This window comes from Hydra vulgaris, chromosome 10 (assembly GCF_038396675.1).
Source record: "Hydra vulgaris chromosome 10, alternate assembly HydraT2T_AEP".
NCBI classification, from domain to species: Eukaryota; Metazoa; Cnidaria; class Hydrozoa; order Anthoathecata; family Hydridae; genus Hydra; species Hydra vulgaris.
Genome location: NC_088929.1, coordinates 24,140,607 through 24,164,830, shown reverse-complemented (window position 1 = coordinate 24,164,830; position 24,224 = coordinate 24,140,607). Strand labels below are relative to the sequence as shown.

The window sequence follows — 24,224 nt, the reverse complement described above, 5'->3', positions numbered from 1 at the left end:
CTTTGTAATACTGGATCGACAATACTCTTAAGTTCATCAGATAAGTAACGAGATTTTTTAATCATTCCAAAGAAACGATTGGATCCATACAAACAGGTTGGTTTCATTTTTATCTGAAACCAGGTAGCAAGTATACTTTAATCACATAGTTAAAATTTTCAGATCTATTGATGGATCAAATGTGGAAACATGTAACCTTAAAATTCTGTTGGCTGTTGTTAACCGACATGAATGTGAAACTTTTTCATGATCTTGCAGTGACAAAGACATTGATATATTACCTCTTGAAATTCCATTACAAAAAAGATATTTCTGATCAGTTAACTCTTTTGCATCAATATTCAGGAGTTCCACTTCAATAGGTTCAAAAGGAACAACAGAAAGTTTCTCACAATTTTCGAACATTTTTCCAATAGCACCTTTGAATCCTGTTGGATTAATTGTTTCCCATCTAAGTGTTGTATTAGATGGCGCAGAGGCAACTCATTAGTGTGTAGTAAGCAAATAAGCCACTATACAGGTAGGCCAAGGTACAATTCTAATGGACTTATAACACCATTTTTCCATCCTGTATTTGTGATGGTACGATCACATCAAACAGCCTTTACCTGTTCTAATATAAATTTTTATTTGGATCCTCTAAAAATGTTTGAATGCTTGATGCAATACCCAGTGCAGTTTCTGATGATGGCATTACATGACACAAATATTTTGATCAAGGTTCGGAAATGAGAACAATATGTTCATCTGTAACATTTTCTGTGATACTTTGCCCCTTTTTTATCCTGCTGAAATGTTTTACCCTTCTTTCCATCAAAAAATAGTCTTTAAACTTCAAAATAATCCTTTCTTACACATTTTTGAAGTTCTGATCTTTTTTTTTGTTGTCCTCTTCTTATTTTATTTTGATCAACTATATTTGATGAATTTTCTTTTGTTACAATTTGAAATTCCTTTAGAATAGCATTAACTAATAATGAAGCAGATCCATCTGAAACGCCAATTCAATCACATGCTAGAGCTAGATTACACAACTTCAATTTTTTTCCGGAAGGGCAAGTATAGTAAAATTCTGATGATGTGTTGGGATCAGAAGTTTTAACTCCAAACAATTCTTCAGATATATTATATGAGTATACAAAAGATGTCACTTCTCCAATTTCTATTTTACATGTAGATTGAAAAGGAAATATTCTTTATTTTTTCCAACTATACTGTCTGAAAAAAAAAAAGTTATCCAGTCGTGATGATTGTATTGCTTTCCTTTTCATATTTTTATGAAGAAGTCAGATAACTTTTTCATCAACATTTCCAATAACCATTTTCTGTACTGTTTGTTGATTGACAAGAAAATATCTTTCCCTAATAGGAACTTTAACTTTGCAATGACAGTCAATAAAGTTTTTTTATTTGCAGGTACATATATCAAACAGAGTATTTCACATTTTTTTCTAAATATTGTTGCCTTGTCTTGTAATTTGTAAAGATTTTTTTTAATAGACTTATACTCTTCGTTTAAATTCATTGATCGAAAATTATTGAAATAGACCCTTTTTGCCATATACCTTTCAAATCTTGCAGTACAATATTTAAAATATCCCTCACAGAAGGATCCTTTCCATTAGCATTCTCTTTTAATACATGCCTGAAAAAAAGATGCTTCATAAGATCTGCTTGTGTAGGAAGAACATTTTTATTGAATTCCTTGGCTAAGCAAAACACATTGCAAAACAATTCCTTATGAGTTTTAGGCATCTCTTACTGATATTGATATTTTAAAATCTGTTAAAAAACAAATGTCAATAATATTAGATAAACTAAAATGCAGACACAGAGGAGCAATTATTTAAGCATTTTAAACATTTGACTTGCGTACACATGGTTACTTCACAATAGATTACTTTTTTAGTCTATTTTGGGCAAAAATGTCATTTTTGAATCTAAAGAGGAACCTGAAGAACTCATCTATTTAGAAAAAAAAAAAAAAAAGTAAAGTTCTTATTTTACTATTAGACATCCATTTATACCTCAGGGTAATCAAATTTGAAAACACAACTCAAAACAAAATTCAAGGGCTGAAAAGAATATTGTCATGAATCAGGTATTATAATTGCATCATATAACAATAAAATACAATAATATTTTAGAAAATAAAACATAACTAATTTTTATTGTTTTTTTATGATACTGCAGGTGTTTGCTGACCACCCAGAAGTTAAAAAAAGTATGCAGCAGAATTGGTTGCCCTACTTATGAAGTAGAACCATCTAAGCTATTGCGTGTCATCATTCAACTTGCTGAACATGAATCTGCTGCACATGATAAGAGGCTATCTGAAGTGTATGGGGTGAGAGTACAACTTTAGCTAATAAAAAATTCGATTGGACTATATTAGATCTAAAGATAACTTTTTAGCTTCTAAACTTATTCACTTATAATTTTTTAAGTGCATTATATACTCGGTTAATGCCGAAATTGTAAAACTCATTTAAAGGAAAGAGACAGGTCTACACAGTCAAATTGATGTGAGTCCGAAACAATCTTCATTCAAGTCACATGGATGACTGTAAACACTATAAAAACACTCTAAAGAATTGAAGATGTTTGCTCTTTTTTAGGCCCCATGTGCTTTATTAGTCGAGACAATAAACTCAAATCCCGATTGGAATCACCGCTGTTAACAAACAAGCTCCTATATTAATGTATATGGAATATCAAGTTTCTCTTCCTGATCATGATTGGGTCACCACTGCAGAGCACAAGCTCATCCTGCCTGTTTACGCAGGCATCAAAATCAAACCAGATAGGCTTGAAAAATCAGAAGCAGTTTCTTATTCTGGTCCCACTTATGTTGCTGCTCAATCTGGAAAACATTCATCATCAACAGTGTATGTTCACAGATTAGATTTTGAACGACTTTTGGCAGAGTTCAATTCCACTACAAAGGACACTTTGAATTGAATTGGTCAGTGGTTGTCTTCAGTGTTGATGGCAGACTGAATTAAAATTCATTTAAAGGTTATACAAATTTTGATAAAGTTATCGAAATTGGTATAACCTTTTTTTTTAACACTTATTTAATGTAATCTATCTATTTAATTACGTTTCTTCTAACTTATACATTTATTATTATTATTTTTTTATAATTTTTTATTCTGATTCACTCACAACAAGACTGCAAGCAACCACTATTGAGTTGGGAGTTACTAGAAAAATAGTTATAGAGCAAAAAAATGGTTGACCAAAGACTTAAAAAGCTAAAGGTTGTATGAGTCAGGAAAACATGAAGATGGGAGAGAGTTCCGAAGGGTTGAAGCAAGAGGAAAAAAACTAGACAAATAAAAGTTTTTAGAGCATGCAGGGATACAGAAAAAGAATGAGACTTTGCTGAATGATGAGTCAAGCGAGAATGAGTTTTAGTTGATGGAACTAGAGATGATGGCTCCTTTAAGCAGCAACCATGATAGTATTTGTAGAAAAGAAAAAAAGGTGCAACTTTATGACAATTAGAAAGAGGCTCAAGCTTTGCAGATAGAGCAGGTTCAACTATGTTTACAATGCATTTTTGGACCTTGTTTGGAAGAGAAAGAGCATCATTAGAAGAACTAGCCTAAATGTGACAACTTTATACTCCTGTCTTGACAAAAAGTCTTCTCATTTCGATTGCTTAGAACAGGCAGCAGATCTTGAATCATATCTCACTTCTGTAACAGATTGGGGCTCACAGCCACTTGTTAATTTTAACTCCAAAAAAACTCATTTATTTACTACAAACAAATATCGCAATACTGTTGACATTCCTATATTAATGAAACCCTCTCACTGAGTCTTCTTCTTTACCTTTTCTTGGATTATTGTTTTCTACTAACCTTTCATGGAAACCATATATACAATTGATTCCTAAATTTACATCTGCTAAGGTTGCTTTTCCATTCCTGTATTCCATACAGGAATGAATATTAGATTTGTAGAGGTAGAGAATGGATTGAGGAGTAAGAAAATGGCAAGCAAAATAAAGAGAAGCATCCTTAGCAGATGTAAATTTAGCAATCAATTGTATATATGGTTTCCATGAAAGGTCAGTAGTAAAAAATATTCCAAGAAAACGTTCTAAGCAATCGAAATGAGAAGACTTTTTGTCAAGACAGGAGTATAAAGTTGAGTCATCAGCAAAAGGAGCTACTTAGATGTAAGGTTGTCAGGAAGATTATTAATGTAGATAAGAAACAGAACAGGACTAGAACTTTGAGTTACCCCAGAAGTTACAATATTTCCACATAAATTCTGTAAATAAATGCAAAAAACAATATCGTTGCAAAGTTTGCATTGTAGTAACTGATCATTAAAAATCATCATGTAGTAACTGATCATTCAACATCTGCCCAAGATGACTATTTTTATCAAAACACCATCTCTAACCTTTACTTAACCAAGAGCCCCAAGGCAGGGGAATTTTAGCTGGATGCAGTTAACATCTGTCCAAGATAATTATTTTTATTGAGACACCATCTCTAGCCTTTCAATTGAGCCAAGAGAAGGTTGGCTACACTGAGTAAAGAGTTGGATTCATCCTCCCTCATGATCATTATGGAACTTATCTAGACTCTCAAAGTATTCAAACTCATTTTAATATCATTCTTTAAGATCAATTCTTTATTAAAATACAATATATATAGCATGACTTAAGGAATTAATTATTTGCATTGTGACATATTTAAGGTAGGGCAGTGGATCTTCTTTTGGAGAAACAGAATTTTGATTTCCCTGGAAAGATCTGTACTTCGGTCTTTTCAAGTCTGATGATTGATAAGTTTCTAATGGTAGTCAAGTATATTGATGCGGATGGCAAAATAGAGCTTGATGCTTGTCATTTCTTATCGAAGGATCTTGAATGATTTGCCTCTGATGTGCAAGCCTAATATATATTTAAACAACTTTAAAAAGTATTCTACACAATAGATGAATATATAAGCACATATAAGCAAAATTAAATTGGACAAAATTAATAATATTCTTAGAAATAAATTAAATTTGCAACAGTGGAAAAATACCACTGATGTTATAAATTGGTTCTCCATAATCGAAAATAAAAATGACTGCACATTTATTCAATTCGACATTAATGATTTTTACCCCTCAATAACCGCAGATATTTTAGATAAGACTATTGAATTTGCAAAAAGCCACACAGCTATTCCTGATGACACAATCCGTATAATAAAACATTGTAGAAAAACCTTATTTTATTTTAATAAGAAAACTTGGAAAAAGAAAAACATACATGACTGCTTTGATGTAACAATGGGCAGTTATGACGGAGCAGAAATTTGTGAATTTGTTGGACTATATATTTTAGATTTGTTAAGTAAAATAATCAATATAAAAGATTTAGGCCTTTATCGCGACGATGGTTTAATAGTAATGCGTAGAAAATCTGGTCCACCGCTCGACAAAATTAGAAAAGATATTATAAAAATTTTTAAAAATATTGGCTTTCAAATCGAAATAAACATAAATTTAAAAATTGTGAATTTTCTTGATGTCACATTTAACCTCTCTGAAAATTCATATAAGCCTTTCAAAAAACCAAACGATAAACTATTATATATTAACATTAACTCTAACCATCCACCCCAAGTTCTAAAACAAATCCTGATTTCAATTAATAACAGACTAAACCAAAACTCCTCAAATGAAAATGTATTCAATTCCTCTAAACGAATATTTGAAGATGCCTTAAAAAAAAGTGGTTTTGAAAATTTTGAACTAAAATTTGACCCTGAAAAAAAGAATACAATAAAACATAATAGAACTAGAAATGTAATTTGGTTCAACCCCCCATATAGCAAAAATGTTTCTACTAACATAGGAAAAGTGTTTTTAAAATTGGTCGATAAGCATTTCCCGCGATCTAATAAATTACATAAAATTTTTAATCGAAATACAATTAAAATTAGTTACAGTTGCACAAAAAATATGGAAAGAATTATAAAAGTACCCTTTTTAAAAAAACATTTTAAAAAAATAGCATAAGTAATCATTTCTAAGGAATTCTTTTTATAATAGTGTCAGCAAATTCCACAAATGTGTGAAAATTTACAGTAGTTAAGACATTTGCAACTTCCTGTAATTTAATTTTTGGTATAAATTGAAGTTTTATTAATTTGATCATCCATTTCTGATGAATCTTTGTTGATGAAACAGTGTTAAATGGAAAAAATTTTTGTTAAGTGATTTTCTACTACTAATACTAATATAATTGCTCTGTTCTTTTAAGAACATTGAGCACTCTATTGTGTAGAATACTTTATAAAGTTGTTTAAATATATATATATATATATATATATATATATATATATATATATATATATATATATATATATATATATATATATATATATATATATATATATATATATATATATATATATATATATATATATATATACATATAATGTTTATAGTGCTATGAACATTAACAGGTATTACAGATTTCAAGTGTACACCCATTATTAGTCTTGCAGTCATACTACCTTGATTCTTTATCCACAGAATTTAGTAATTTAAACAGTAATTTGAAATTTTTTTATATAATTGATCTTTGAATTTATGTGGCAGCTAAAAAAACAACAACAATAACACCACTAAAAATGATAATCCTAAAATTGGTAATGAACTTTAATATTTTTATGATATATGAATATATTCTTTGCCATATTATACTATTTGTAATATTCCCTTTTCCTATAGAAGAAAAATTTTGAGAAAAGAATATGATTTTAAACAATCGATTGTAAAGTTGCATAAAAGTGATACTTAAATATATAAAAGAATTAAATTAGAGTGTTTTTGATAGAAAACTAGAGCAATCCAGATCAAGCTGAGAAAAAAAAGATGTAGCAGAGCATTTTGAACCACCTTCCACCTGAGGTGATTGTTCTGAACCACCTGCGTGAACCCACCGTTGAACCAACTCTAAAATGAAAAAGATGAAGATTAATGATGCAACCTCTTGTCAAACACCACCAAAAAATCAGCTATCAGGTTTATCTCAGTGTCACAGATGTTTCTCTATTGTTTTATATGTTTGTTTGTCATGTTGTTTTATAAATTTGTGAAATTATTTTCCTTGTTCATCACTAACATTACTGCAGTATTAAGAATAGTATTTTATTACTCATAATGCAACCAAGATAGTAAAAACCTTAAAGCATATTTTGAACTGCCAAATTGCCAATGCAACAATTGCAACAGCCATCTTTAATGTTTCCAAGAAGTTTAATGATTACAACATATTTCATATTTTTGCATCAGTTTCATTCAAAGAGAGTGCAAATGTCAAACTCTTAAAAAGCTTTTTATCTGAGATTCATACAAAATACTAACTTTCACTTTTTTGTGCCAAGTCCCTGAAATGCATATATAGAATATCTAGTTAAAATGTTAATGGAGACTGTCAATCATGTCTCCAATCATGAGGTAAGAAATAATACACACCAATTGAACTTAAAATATACTTAATACCATTACAATATACAAATATTAAATTGATAATATTATGATATTTGATAATATTGAATTTCTGCAGCACATCATTCCACACCAGTATGGGTCCAAGCTCTTTTGGCTAAGAGTGAAGGCTTGTAGCCTTTGGCAACTCATGTGTGCATTCGATCAATTGAAACTCTGTAGGTTTTATTGTTTTGACATTCTGTAGGTTTTATGTTTGGCTCTGATAAATGCCATAAAGCATTTGGCCCATAAGCATACTATATAGTGTCAATATGTAAATGTACTATAACACATTGTCTTATCATTAGATAATAATAAATTAAAAACTGATGTCTGATGTCACTTGTGTCACAGCAGGATATATAAATATTGTTAATATTATAAATATATAATATGAACCTAAAAAAGTGCTAAAAATCGTGGGTGTAAGATGTAAAAAATATCAATATCATAATATGGATAATATTGCATTTGTTCTGAATTTATTCTGAGTTTTGAAGTTATTTAATTGTAATTAAAATTAATATACTTGAATACTTTTTTTTACCTAAATAAAGTCATTGAAGCATAACATAGAAACTTTTAATTTATGAGTCAAAGAACTTCTAGCACAAAACAATCATGTCAGCTGCTTTTATATGTGCCAGATATTAACAAAAATCTGACAATGTGAAGAATAACAAGGCAAGACAAGACCAATACAAAAACATGACAATAAAGATATTAACATCTTTTTCTTAGTCTTTATCTTGCTCCCTAATTTTTGTGCAACTTTAAAAATTTTAATTAAAAGCAAATTTTTCTATTTATAACTTAGCTAACTACTTACATAAAATTCCTATTAAAAACCTATGACTTAACTTTCTATTAAAAACCATCTATGATTTAACTTCTTATTAAAAACCATTAAATTTAACAATTTAGATTATACTTCTATGACTTAACTTCCTATTAAAAACCATTAAATTTAACAATTTAGATTTTACTTCTATGAGTTAACTTCCTATTAAAAACCAAACTTGATTTTATTACGTAAAATTCCAAATAAAAACCACATCTCTATGACTTATTTTAGCTAACTATTTACCTATTAGAAATTTTAAATAAATACCTCAGAATTAACAGGATCTTTTGCATATGCTTGCTTAGCAAGACGATCTCTAAAATTGAAGTTTATACATAAATATCTAATATTGCGAATAAAGGTCTGCAAAAAATGTGATGACATCAGCAAGAAATTACTGATGACATCATCAAAAAATTACTGCTTACATCAAGCTGAAATAAGGACAGGACTTACATAATACATTTACTGGTAAATATTAATCTTTACTATATTAGTAGTCTGGACTGTACTAATACATTATTTGCATTTTAATTTTTTAATAAGCACTTTATTCCAGGTTTTTAAAAATGAATTTATTTTTACTAATACAAATCTTTTGTAAGACATTTTATGCAAACCTAAGTATATTGTATAAAATGGCCGTCTGTAAGGGCTTCAGTACATAAACTGACTAAGGCTTTTTTTCATCCAGAATATATATATATGTGTGTATGTGTGTGTGTGTATGTGTATATATATATATATATATATATATATATATATATATATATATATATATATATATATATATATATATATATATATAAATATATATGGGGATTTCCATTTCTGTGCGTGATTTTTGCTTTTCTTTGTTTTAGCAATTAAAAACTGAGACTTAAATAAATATGCAAACTATTATGATTTTCTTAATAAACTTTTATAACAAAAATATTTTTATCATATTTTAGACTACCTGAATAAATTAAATATATATATTTTAATCATTTTATTTTTTTGCGAAATAATTTCGTTACTGTTTGAAAATAAACAACAATTTTCAAAACGTTATACCTAGAAATAATTGATAACTGCCATTTCTCATTAAAAATATACTAAATATGAGTCGTAGAAGTATAATATTTAATACTCACTAATATATAATACTCACAAGCAATTTATTTTCTTAAAAATATCTACATGAAATTAACCAATTCGCAACTTCTGTGCATGACTTCCATGCAAGATCATTTATGAACTACATAGTACAATCCTGGTTCTTTCTGGAAAGCTTTACTAATGTTTAAAACATCATTTAAAAAAATATATATAATGCTGAAACTCGGATAAGTTATAACTTTGGTGGTGAAACTGTTATGGTTTGGGAGGCTTTTTCCTTTGCTGGAAAACCCCCACTGGCATGGATTAAAATATATGTATATTTATATAAAAATATATGTATATTTAATTGTCTTATTTTTATGTTTTACGCAAATATAGCACAAATGATACGTTATATTGCAAGTTTTATTTTTTTATCTTTTTTGTTGTTGTTTTTTTTTATGGTTTCCTGTAACCAGCCAATTTATTTTAAAGTATATTATTTATTAATATGCAAAGATTTTTGTAACTTTCCTAACTTACCTAACAGTAAAAACGTAAATAAAGAGTTTTTGAATAGTAAGAAAAAATTAAAAAAAAATTTATTAAACATATTGAAAAATCTAAATTAGTGAATAACTGACATCAATTAAAAAATAAAAATAAAGCGTTTTTTAATTTTATATGAATGATCTTGCTTAATGACAACACTTTTTTCAGTTATATAAGTATGTGCATCTTTTAAGTTGTCTTGGCATTTTTATCAATTGTAATGTAAAATCAGAATATAAATATTATTAAATTTAAAAAAATTTAATAATATTTGTATTCTGATAATCACATAAATAACTATATTTTGAAAATAACACTACCTAATTTTACACTTGATGGTATTTTTTAAACATTGAAAAATTCATAATTTCTAATGTTCTTCTAAATGTTAACCATTGTAATATATTTCATAATATAACAAAAATTACAAAAAGATTAGTGAAAAATCTCCTTATTTACTTAAAACAGTAACTTACCTTCTTAATACAAAAAATACAAACAATAGCCCCAACATCATGTAGCCAATATTGCTATAAACGTTGTTAAAAGCACTAAAAATATACACATAAAAATAAAACATTAAAAATCTAAATAAACTAAAAAATCTTGGTTAACAAATGCAAAAAAAAAAAAAACTTTTTAAAGCATGAAAATATATTACTAAAACTCTTTAAAACACTACCTAAGCATATGATAAGGTCTAGCACATTTAAAATTGTAATAACATATGTCTTGATCACCACTTGCATTGACAACACGTTGGTATGTCAATACTAACTGAATAACAGGTAGTGAGTAAAAAACAGCAACAGTTAAAAGATTCCTAAAAAAATTTAAGTAATTAATAAAACAGTTATTGTTTAAAACACAAACAAGATCAGAAAATCCACAGGGAGGAGGTTGGTGGTGGCGGTACTATGCAGGCTTGGCCAGGAAGCCATGCGATGTCAAGTCTTGATTTCAAGTCTATATGATCATGCTAATAATACTTTGTTTCAACAATTTAACTAATTTTTAAAATTTTTGACACTAAAATTTAAATAATTTTGACAAATTTATCTTTACTTACATTTTATATTAGCAAAATGCTTTTAAATAAAGGTGCTAATGATTTGAATCATTGAAAGTTGTATAAATTTTTATTTATATTATTTAATTATATAAGATTTTTTTATAAGTAAAATAAAAAAAGTAAAAATTATAAAAAAAAACAACTAAATTTTATGTGACTGACTAAAATTTATAAACAGCAATGGTCTCTTAAATAAACTTTATATAAGAATCATTAAAGCTAATTCACTCGAAAAAAGAAAGATTTTGCTGAGAAGAAGAAAAAACTTTTTTGAAAGTCGTTTGAATTAAATAATTTTGAACTTTACTTATTCACTGCTAATAATTTTCTATAAAAATATTAGTGAACAATATATATATATATATATATATATATATATATATATATATATATATATATATATATATATATATATATATATATATATATATATATATATATATATATATATATATATATATATATACATATATATATATATATATATATATATATATATATATATATATATATATATATATATATATATATATATATACTTTTTTATATTTATCTAAGTATGTATTTTTAAATATAAACGTCTTTAAATAAAAAAAAATTATATCAACTTTTTTAATAAATGTTTTAATAATTTTTTCTTTTGTTTACGTTACTACGAAGAATTGTTACTGTGAAGATTTGTTAAGAACTTTTTTTTAACTTTAAAATGTGCGCATTTATTAAACAATTGTTAGATGTCAGTTGTTACTTGATTTAAAAAGGGTTTCACATAACATTATATTGTAAAAACATTAGTAAAGATAAACGATTCAAAGCGATTTATTCAAAAGAAATTTAAATAATCTTATCATTATAGTTTATTATTTTTTTATTTTAATGTTATTTTTTGCTATTTTTTTTTACGAAGATTTATTTTCTTTATTTAGGATAAGATTTTTTTTTAAGTTTCTTCATAGTTGAGTTACAGATTATTTTTTAAACGCATTTTTAAAATAAATGCAAATTTTCAAAACATATTAAAAGCCGTGGTCAAGTTTTTAAAATCAAACAGTATTTGTGTGGTCATATTATGACATGAAATGGCACACCTTTCTGGCCAAGCCTGGCTATGCCCAAGTCTAACTCAAATATTTTACACCCCAGCTGGTAATAGGGTGTTAGCTTGTCCAATGGCACCGCGTATACTGCAGTATTCCCAATAGGTTTAAAATTCCCAAAATTCAATGACCTTTTTTCTTTTTTGAAGTGATAGTATAATGTTAATTAAAATTCCCATTACTTTGTAAAACAATAACAATGAATATTCCCAATATCGCAAAAACATGGTAAAAAATATAATTTCTTGTTGTGGCAAGCATCCCTTTCTATTTTATTCAATTTAAGAACATCAGCTAATTGTATGATCATTTAATTGCAGTGTTTACTGTTCATAGATTCTAAAATTTAAGCTTCTGGCACCTTTAAAGAATGTCTAGAACTTTTTGTCACCTGTGTGATGATAATGTGATGGTATAATGAAAATATATGGAATCTGGAAAGCTGTTAACATACAAGAGAATTAGGAGAGAGCTAAGGACAAAGTCAAACGCCACTGGCGACATTTTTCTCCCAAATTGATAGCAGCCGCATGATTACTCTTTGAAGGCACCCATTCAACCAGCTTTAAATGGATTTGACCCATTCAACCAGCTTTAAATGGATATTTTTTACTCTATAGCAAGTGGTTTTTAAATACATAGTTTGTCAAATATTTTAAAGTAATCTGTTGGATAGTCACAGTTTAATGAACCATATAATGGCTCATAAAAGTGAAAACTATATTCAATAGAATACAGACCATACTTTCCTACTTTTTTATTACCCCAATTAACTTAGGACTAACCTATTTGATTGATTTGTTTATAAATGGCTTATTTACTAAAACATGACAATAACATTGTTGTATTTGTTTATTAAAAGCTAATAATTGTCTTTGGTCAAAAATTTGTAAAGAATGGTACCCTACTTCTGCAAAGGAATATCTAATTGCGTAAAACTGGGTCAAAACATACCTTTTAAAAAGCAGTAAAATTTTATTTAATTAACTTAGAAGTAGCAGTATTTACTATATACTTCAGGTAGTATATATTAGTAAGTTTATGAAAAACATTTAGTAAAGTATCTTTGCAAAAAAATTATTTTTCACTTTACATCCTCAAACATTTTTATTAAGATCAAAACCTGTAGGTTTTAAAATGAAAGGCATCAAAATCCTACAAAGATACAAATTCTGATTTAAAGAAGCTTTACAGATCATACCTACAAACAGATCATACCAACAAACAGATCATACCTTTTTTTTTTTTTTTTAAACATCTTCGCTTCCAACAAGGCTGCAGGCAGCCACTAATTAAAGTTGGAAGTTACTGAAAGAAAAAAGATGAAGATTGTAGAGCAAAATAACAATTGACGGACGACTTAAAGGATTGCAAATTATATGAATCAGGAAAGCAAGATGAAGAAAGCGAATTCCAAAGAGCTGATGTTCGAGGAAAAAAACTAGACGAATAAGCGTTTTTGAAGCACTTAGGAACAGTCACAGAAAAAGGATGACACTTAATTGAACGACGAGTAACACGAGAATGAATTTTAGTAGATGGCACATGAGGCTCTAGCTCTTTAGAACAGTGCCCATTATAGTATTTGTAGAAGAAGCAACATTACGACAATGTGAAAATGGTTGGAGGTTGGCTGCAAGAGCAGGTCCAACTATGTTTACAATACGTTTTTGCACCTTGTCTAAAAGAGAAAGAGCATCATAAGAAGAACCACCCCAGATATGGCAACAGTATTCCATACAAGGCCAGATTTGAGATTTATAGAGATAGAGAATAGAATCTGAAGTAAGAAAGTGACAAACTCGATAAAGAGATGCAACCTTAGCAGATGCTAATTTTGCAACTGATTTAATTTATGGTTTCAAATAAAGATTTTAAGTAAGAGTTAATCCTAGAAGATGAAGAGTAGATGACTCATCGAGTTCATAACCGTTCATAAATATAGGAAGATCTAAATTATTGCAATAACAATTGGCTGAAAAAATTGAGTTTTATCTGAATTAAAGTTCACCAGCCACTGTGAGCCCCATGTTGTAGCAGAAGTGAGATCCTTTTCAAGCTCAAATGTCCCCTCCAAGCAATCAGAGAGTGTTGGTTTCTTATCACGACAAAAATAAATGGTAGTATCATCAGCAAACAATGCCACCTTAGAAGTAAGAATATCTGAAAGATTGTTAATGTAAATTAAAAAGAGTATAGAGCCAAGGATAGAACCTTGAGGAACTCCTGAAGTTACAGAATAAGAAGAGTGCTGTCCATTGAGGACAACATTTATACTACGATTGGAAAGGAAGGACTCAATGATCTTAAAGATGTTGCCGGATACACGATAAGAAGAAAGCTTATGGAGAAGACCAGCATACCAAACTTTATCAAACGTTTTTAAAATGTCAAGAGCGATGGCCTTAACCTCTCCACCTTTATCCAATATACGATAAAACCTATCGGTTATTACTGTTAGCAAATCAGCTGTAGAACGAGAAGATCAAAATCCATATTGATAATCAGAAATTAGGTTATTAGATTCAAGATGAGAGATTATGTGTTTGTTAATTAAAGACTCAAAAACCTTGCTTAGGATAGGAAGAAGACTGTTGGAACAGTAGTTAGACAAATCAGATCGCTCTCCAGAATTTTTGAAGATAGGGATAACAGATGCGGCTTTCCAGCAGGCTGGAAAACAAGACTCTGATAAGCACTTGTAGAATAGTTTTGAAAGTATAGGCAATAGCTCCGGAGAACACTTCTGCAAGACTATAACAGGTATGTTGCCCGGGCCACAAGTTTTAGAAGAGTCTAGGCAGGAAATCACTTTAGATACAGAAGCTGGAGTGATACGAATGTCAAGCAATGGATCAACCTGTTTGTTGGCAATATCAGGTAGAACGCAACTAGTGGAATCAAGAGATGATATTGATGAAAAGTTTTTAGCAAACAATTCAGCTTTGTCTTTAGGTGAGGTGACAAAGTCTGAACCATACAAGAGAGGTGGAATTAAAGATTTGCCCTTATTGATATTATTGAAGATTCTCCAGAAGAGCCTAATTTTTGAGATGAGATACAAGATTTCATGACCTGAGAATAGCGAGTTTTGGCATTAGACAAAACCTTTTTACAGTTGTTTCTAGCAGTAATAAACAGACGTCTGTTTTCTGGAGAATTGTTTTGCTGATAGAGAATTGTTTTGCTGATAAATATGGAAGTAACGGTTTTGATTGGCAATCGCAGCAGCACAGTGTGAGGAAAACCATGAAGGAGAGTGAGGCTTGACCTGGAATCGTCGAGAGGGCACAAAAGATTCAATGCCAGCCTGAATCCACGAAGTTATGTAAGAAGCACATTTGTCGACAGGAAGACAAAAGATTTCTACCCAAGGGCCATCACAAAGAAAATTACGAAAAGAATCCCAGTCAGCTTTACTGTAGTTGTAAGAGGTTCGATAATAGGGGGATTCAGGTGATGAAGCAGAATGAGATATTAGTTTTAGAGAGATCAAACTGTGATAAGAAGTACCTAAGGGTGAATGTGGAGAAAGAGAGCACTGACTAGGATCAGAAACAAGACATAAGTCGAGTAGAGAAGGTAAATGATTCGGGTTGTCTGGAAAGCGAGTTGAAAAGTTGACTATTTGAGTTAGGGATTGAGAAAGGTAAAAGTTGTGGGCTTTAATGCCTGCTGAATCACTGACACTAGAGCCAAGCCATTCAGTGTGATGAGCATTAAAGTCACCAACAACAACTATATTAGCTGATGGATGAAGAGAGAGGGCTTGATCAATATGATCAGAAATAACATCAAAAAGAGTGTAGTCTTGAGATGAAGAAGAGCGATATAAAACAAAGAGAAAGGCAATAGAGTGAAGTGGTGCTAAACGAAAGCACATGAAAGAATAATCTGTGGATTCAAATCTAGTTTCACGACAAATAGGTGAATTCTTACTAATGTAAATGCCCAGGCCAAGCATGTGACTATTGGAGTCTTTGCGAGTTAAAGGAAGATAATCATTAACACTGAGATCACAAAATGAGACAGCTGAACTCAAATTAGTCTCACAAAGAGCAAGTAGGTCTGGTGAACTTTGCAAGAGATAAGACTCAACAGAAGAAAAATTACTTCGAAGACCACGAATATTAGTGAATGATAGGTTTAGAGAACTAGGTGATGATGATGGTTTTTTGTGTTTTATAATTTTTGGTACTTTATTCATTTTTAAATTATATTGAAGAACTTGACTCAAAGCATAGATAGTACTCAGAACACCCTTTAATAGCCCAAGCAATTGCCTCATTACTACTAATAAACCCTAAGCCGTAACAAAGGGCTCCAAATGTGGCCTCCGCAATGCACACTAAAAGTACAAACAGGGACACCATCCATGCGCAACATGTCACTGTTAATAATTTAATATTTTTCAGCTGTTGATGGAATCAGCCTCTCTGAGAGCTACCAAAGAGTTTGGGAAACCTGACTACCAGCCGGCCTCAGAACCATAAAACTGAGTTTTAGAGCTGTACCCTCATTAGGAGATAATAGAATGAGTTCCCTAGTCATAAAAACAGAGACACAAGCAAAACCCATGCATTGAGTCAAGAAGATCCAGCATTCAACATCCTAAACTGGAAACAATGTATAAATACATTTTTTAAATATAATATAAAATACATTAAATATAATTGAAAATACATCTGCGCCAGCCTAATAGATGAAGAAGGGGTGCGAGGCTGGTCAACATATAGAATCTGTTTACCCCTTTGCCGTCTTTGCCGAAGAGGCCTTCTACAAAACAGTAGCCGGGTGCATTTAACATCTGCCCAAGATGAGTATTTTTATCGAGACACCGCCTCTAGCCTTTACTCAACCAAGAGCCCCAAGGCAGGGGGTGTTTTAAGTCGGAGTTGGCATCTCTTAGCCTTTGCCTAAAAAGGCGTATCCTACAAAGCAGCAGGACATGAAGCAGATTGTACTGGGTTACATGTTACCAGTAGCAGGATAACCTGCAGGATACCTACAAACAAATCATACCTACAAGTAGCAGGATACCTACAAACAAATCATACCTACAAACAGATAATACCTACAAATAGGTCATACTTACAAACAGATCATACCTACAAACAGGTCATACCTACAAACAGGTCATACCTACAAACAGGTCATACCTACAAACAGGTCAACTTATTTTTATTTCAAAGAGACAAGTTGTTAGAGTCAATACTTCTTATGAGGCAAAGCAATTTATAAAAAATTTTGATTGATACAGATTTTTCTTTTTAATACTTTTTATTCTAAATTTTTTATAATCAATTTCATACTGAATTTCAAGCTTAAAACTTTAGAATAGTATGCATGTATTAAAAATGTTTTGTGGGTACACATACATGCATTTGTGAATGTATCACAAAAAATAAAAAAACATTTTTTAAAAATCTCAAAATATATGTAATATAAATGCTTTATCTCAATAATCTCTGAAATTTATATAAACTTTTAATCTTGATAATACCTAAATTTTCAAAATGATTCTTTATTTAAATGGTTACTTTATAAACTAAGATGGCACTTTAAATATATTTCAAACAACAAAATAAAACTTTAAATTTATTTCAAACAATAAGATTTTATAAATCAATAAGTTCTAAAAATAAAAAATTAATTCAATAAAATTTTATTGAAAAATTAAATGTATTAATTACACTAGTATAAAACTTTTGTCTAGTTATGTTTAGGACAAGGATAAGGATAATAGAAATTAATTAGAATTCTTGAAATGAAAATAATTTTTCTGTAATTAGATTTTATTAAATTTTAGAAATTTCAATTTTTTATCAACAAAAAGAAGTTATTTTATTATTTGCAACATTAATATAAATGTAGTTTTATAATTTTCATGGATACTTTGTAACGCTAACAACACCTAAATTTTCAGGAAAGAAGTTTATGTAAATGAAGAAAATGTATTTTAATGACATATGTGGATCAGTTATCTACTATAGTAAATAACCGCTCCACATATAAAGACCACAACAATACTTTTATAACCACTTGATCAATGATTTCCTAGTCAATCAGAAATTACTTTTTTAAAAGATTCCTGATTTTTTCCAAATCATTTAGCTTTTTTTTAAATAAATCATCAATTACTTTATTACAAAATCCAGCTGATAGTGAAAAAAACTTTTTAGCTCTTTATCTTGATTACCAAAGTAAAACAAATTTTTGGTTGTAATAAATCTGATGTTCAGCCAACTAGATTTTTTGATGTTGGCTGGCTATATTTTCTGATGTTCGACCGACTACATTTTCTGATGTTCAACTGACTACATTTTTTGATGTTTGGCTGGCTACATTTTCTGATGTTCAGTTAATTACATTTTTTGGTTGTAGCAAATACTAATGTGCTTGTTTATAAAAAAAAGGAGGATATTGTATTTTTTTAATAATTCAAAGTTAAAGAAATATATAGCCATAGCTCCATAATAATATATAGCCATAGCTTAAGAATGGAAATATATAGCCATAGAATAGAATATATATATATATATATATATATATATATATATATATATATATATATATATATATATATATATATATATATATATATATATATAGCCATATATATATAGCCATAGAAATATATAGCCATAGAATAGAAAAGCCAAGAAATATATAGCCATAGCTTAAGAATGGAATAAAATTATTAAAGTCATATTTTTTACTTGTTTCTTAAGCTTAGCCAAAGGAAAAAAGTTTTAAAAAAGAGTCATAACTATTGTTTAACAAGTTAAAAACATAAGTATTTGTGCATCATTAAGATGTTTTTATATAAATACATACAGATTAAAGAAATTTTTTATGTTTTCGTAAATACTTACCAGTAATAAACATTAAATTTTTTCGACAACTTTTTGTGTGACTTTCTTGATAAATCAGATAAAAATAAGTTTTTCTAAAAAAAAAAAACTGTTCTAAAATATAAATAAGTTTTTCTGAATAAAATTTTTTTTCTAAAAATATAAGTTTTTCTTAAAAAAAAATTTTTTCTAAAAATATAAATAGCTTTTTTTAAAGAAAAAATTTTTTCAAAAAGTTTTTTTTTTAAAAAAAAAAAATTTTTTCTGAAAATATAAATAACATTTTCTAAGCAAATATTTTAACTTAATTGTGTCAATGTCATGTTTAAAATGTCATGAATAAAATGCCATTTTTAAAATGTCATGATTAAAATGTCATGTTTAAAATGTCATGTTTAAAATGATTAAAAGCATTTTGTTAACACTAAAGTAATATTAAAAATATATATTCAAAGAGACCTTTAATCTGTAAACATCCTTATTCTGATCTATATCATCCAACCAGTCATAGTCACCATCAGAGTTAACAGGTGAATCAGTTTGGAAAACGCGCTCACCTTTAAAATTTTAAAAATATTTAAAAAAAATTAAAAATTTTAAATTCAAAAACATTTTTTTAAAAATGTGTATGTTTATATGTCATATAATTTAATTTTTAAAATAAAAAAATAAAAAATATAACTACTAGTTGAAAATAAGTAAATAAATAAAGTGTTACCGTAAGTGTTATTTCTACTATCATATGGTGTTCGCAGTGGCTCATCTTCTTGAAGATTTGTGTCAACCATAGCATCACCTTAACATTCAGATAAAAAGTTTTATTATGAACAAAAACTTGGTGTTTTTTTCATGAATACTTGTTGCTTAAAGACTAAAGATCAATTTACGTTAAAAATTTGAAGAGCTTTTGTGACATAATAAATGGCAAAAAGCAATTACAGTACACTCTCTCTAATTCGAATCTCCTTAATTCGAAAACCTCCATAATTCGATTAAATGCAAAGTCATCGTGATATGCGTTTAAAAAAAATCAACTTTCTATAATTTGAAAATCTGTTCAATTCAAACTTATTTTTCCCCATAAAATTCGAATCAGAAAGATTCTACTGTATTGTTACGTAATTATAAAAAAGAAATATTGTGTAAATATACTTGACTCACTGTAGTAATTATTGTGTAAATATACTTGACTCACTGCAGTAATTATTGTGTAAATATACTTGACTGCAGCAATTATGCAGTCAGCAATAATCCCATCCTAATTGAACATATTTACAAATTGCTTAACATAAATTAAACTTGTTTGCAACCAATTTTGCACTAATTGAAACTCATATTAATTTACTTCATAACAATTGCTCATATAATTTAACTCATATAATTATAATAACTCATTATAATTTACTTCATACTACTTGAAATTCATTACAACTTATTTCATACTACTTAAATTCATTACAACTTCTTTCATACTCAAGATAAGTAAGAATCTAATATGGAGTAAATTGTAATTTACCTCATACTACTTATAACTCATTACAACTTACTTCATATTAATTAAAACTCATTACAACTTACTTCATACTACTTGAAATCCATTACAACTTACTTCATACTTCTTGAAATCCATTACAATTTACTTCATACTACTTGAAATCCATTACAACTTACTTTATACTTCTTGAAATCCATTACAACTTACTTTATACTACTTGAAATCCATTACAACTTAGTTCATACTACTTAAAATTCATTACAACTTCTTTCATACTCAAGATAAGTAAGAATTTTAATATGGAGTAAATTGTAATTTACCTCATACTATTTATAACTCATTACAACTTACTTTATATTAATTAAAACTCATTACAACTTACTTCATACTACTTGAAATCCATTACAACTTACTTCATACTTCTTGAAATCCATTACAACTTACTTCATACTACTTGAAATCCATTACAACTTACTTCATACTACTTGAAATCCATTACAACTTATTTCATACTACTTAAAATTCATTACAACTTCTTTTATACTCAAGATAAGTAAGAATTTTAATATGGAGTAAATTGTAAAAGATATAAACAATTATAAAATAAGTTGTAGTATATATAGTTAATAATTCTTTATTTATATTTAAAATACCTTTAACTTTATTTGGCAAAAGAAACATGAAAAACGATTTTCCACCATTCTCTGACCTAAATTTTTTAAATTTTTACTATTTTTTTAAATATATGTTAAATATTATTCATTTGGATAGCTTAATATAAAATAAGTGATGTTGTCACTGTTGTAGGTACTGCTAGTTAGGTATGTGAAATAAAATTTCTAAATAAATTAAATTTTAGAATGTTATATGTCATTAGAACAGGTTTCAATACATTTTAATAAGTTTAAATGGTTAAAAAGTTAACAAGCTATACTATAAAATTCAGTTTTTCTAGCTCTTTTTGTTGAAAACATATCATTTGGATAGCTTATAAGTGGTAATGTTATGTAATAAGTCATTAATTTCATTAATAAGTGGTAATGTTGTAATAAGTCATTGTTGTAAGTACTGCTAGTTAGGTATGCAACGTTGTTGATGTATGACATAAAATTTTTAAGTTAGTTAAATATTAGATCGTTATATATTATTAGACCAGGTTTCAATTCTTAACAATTTTTAAAAAATATTTTAATGGTTAAAAGATTATCAAAATCAAACTATTGTAAAAAATTCAGTTTTTCATGACATAAATTGTTATAACTTTTCAATTCTTATCTAAATGCTTAAAACTATTTATTATAAAAAAGGCGTAAGAGTGTGCTACAAATTTACAGTGGCCAAAAATGCATATTTCTTCTTCTTAAAAAAATTGTGTTTTTGATAAAATTGTTATTTTTATTTAGAAAAAATTGTTATATTTTATTCCAGAAAACCAATAAATAATAGAGGTGTATCTCACAGTTGGGAGTGGATGTGACAATGATTGTTTCATTCACTCAAAATGGTTTAACACACATCAAAAATGTTTTAATCTTATGAATACTTAGTTTTTATTAAAACAAATGAAAAAAGTAAAAGAAAATATTATGTTTTACTAGATTACAACACATTATTGATGTATCATTAAGTTAGAGAAAGGGACATGAGTTCCTTTCCAAACAAAAGCTCCAGAGAAAGAGCTGTCATATTTACCGTCATAAAGCCCAACATACTTTACCCTAATATCAAAAAACCTTTCAACCTTGTTGTTGTAATCTAAAATAAGATTATAAAACATGTTACTATGACTACTTAGTTTTTCAAATTCTAGAGAATAAAATGAAGTGTTTAGAAAATGGCAGTTAAGCACATTCAAACTTTTTTCCAGGCTTAACAAATTTTGCTTAAAGCAAATTAGTTAACTCCAACCCTCAGAATCAGGAAAAATAAGTTGGCAATAATTTGCTGACCTCAATCTTTCAGAGGTCTGCAAAAAAAATTGATACAAAGGTCTTACCATAAAACATAGAAATGAGGTTGACAATTTTTTGCCAAACTCAAACACTTTGAGATCGGCATTTAGGTCAGCATTGCCGAATGCCAAACCTAATTCTGAGGGTTGTAACTGCAACTCTTATGTGTTTAATATTTTTGAGGTCATCAAATTATAACATTCATCAAATTAAGTGAAAAAATGAAAAATCATAGCCATGCTCCAATTTTTTTATTTTTTTCAAGAAAATCAAGCTTTTCATAATCATCAGCAACTCATTTAAGTAATTGGTCTAGAGCAATGACCTGAAATTTATATTTTGACATCAAGTAAATGTTGTTGATGTTAACACTTTTTTCCATGGTTGTGTCAAACCCAAGAGTATGAGCAATAAAGTTTGTAACTATTCAAAATGTTTTAATTAAACGAAACAGACATTTACACAGAATATAGCCAACTAGAATTTCAAAATTAAAAAAGAAAGTCTTTATTGTTGACAACACTATATTATTACATTTATTTAATATTTAATCTCTCCTTACTATACGAAATTCTTCTTACTATTTGTCCTTCTTATTCTAGAGAGAAGCACAGCTAAGTAAATAAAATTATCAAGTGCATCAAGACAGTATAAAGAAATTGCATTAAAGAACAATTAAATTGAAGTCTGTAAATAACTGATATTAACACTGATATCAGTGACAGTGTCACTGCTTTCATCAACACTCAATGCATCATCTAAAACCATAACTTTTTCAAAATCTAGATATATTATTACATTTATAAATGACTTTTATAAATTTTCTGTAAGCCTTTCATAAATGTTTTCAAAAAATATTAACAGATACGAACATTAAACATAAAATTAAAAAAAACTTACAAGCACCAAAGTGCCACAAAGAAAATAAATGATAAGATATAAAATGAACCAAAAAATATAGTGGGAGCAATTACTGGAATCAAGTATTCCTCAACTAAACAAAAAATTATAACAATTAGAAAACATAAAATAAGCCAAAAAATATTGTAGGAGCAATAACTGAAATTGGGTATTCCTCAACTAAACAAAAAATTATAACTATTAGAAAACATAAAAATAAAGCAAACCTTTTTAATATAAGTTTTATTTTTCAGACTCTGATTTCACATCACAAAGAAAGGTTTTTGTAAAAATATAATGTGATCAGATAAAAAGTTGTTAAAAATATACTTTAATCAGATAGAAACTTTTCAAAAATATTTCTCAAACTGCTTTTGAGACTTTTAACATAAAGTTATTCATATTAGTATTTTTATTAGAACATTTTTATTTTTAATCTTTAGAAGGGACATCCCTTAAAATGGATCCATCAAATAATAAAAAAAAATAGCTGTGAAATTTGGGAGTGATCAGATAAAGAGAACATGTGCCCCACTTTCTATAAAGAGTACCACTAATGCTGCCAGTAGCAAAAAATTTGGTCTTTGTACTGTAATCACAACATTAAACAAGCGAAAAGTAAACAGATATTAAAAATAACATGCAAAACTTAGAACTTTAAATGAAATTATTGAAATGCTCGAAGCACATATTTAAATTGGCATATAGTTGGAATAACATATAGTTGTATAGACAAAAAACCACCATAGTACACCACTGAATTTTTTAGTATTTTTTTAAAATCAAATGTCTTTCTTATCTTATCTTGTATAAATCTTTCTGCTCTCTGAAAAAAAGTTTTATAATTTCAAAGGCATGCAACT

At 28.2% G+C, this 24,224-nt stretch overlaps 1 protein-coding gene across 1 annotated transcript in view; it reads right to left on the bottom strand.

Moving 5' to 3' along the window:
* The window catches only part of LOC100210923 (SID1 transmembrane family member 1), a 109,062-nt gene that overhangs the window by 35,750 nt on the left and 49,088 nt on the right, over nucleotides 1-24,224 (bottom strand). The window contains exons 9-16 of the mRNA XM_065807570.1: nucleotides 23,362-23,455; nucleotides 21,163-21,218; nucleotides 19,733-19,810; nucleotides 19,474-19,571; nucleotides 19,036-19,109; nucleotides 10,674-10,814; nucleotides 10,468-10,542; nucleotides 8,624-8,672 (exon numbers count right to left, since the gene is read on the bottom strand). Of these exons, the coding sequence (XP_065663642.1) occupies nucleotides 8,624-8,672; nucleotides 10,468-10,542; nucleotides 10,674-10,814; nucleotides 19,036-19,109; nucleotides 19,474-19,571; nucleotides 19,733-19,810; nucleotides 21,163-21,218; nucleotides 23,362-23,455 (665 nt within the window). The remainder of the gene's footprint in view (nucleotides 1-8,623; nucleotides 8,673-10,467; nucleotides 10,543-10,673; nucleotides 10,815-19,035; nucleotides 19,110-19,473; nucleotides 19,572-19,732; nucleotides 19,811-21,162; nucleotides 21,219-23,361; nucleotides 23,456-24,224) is intronic.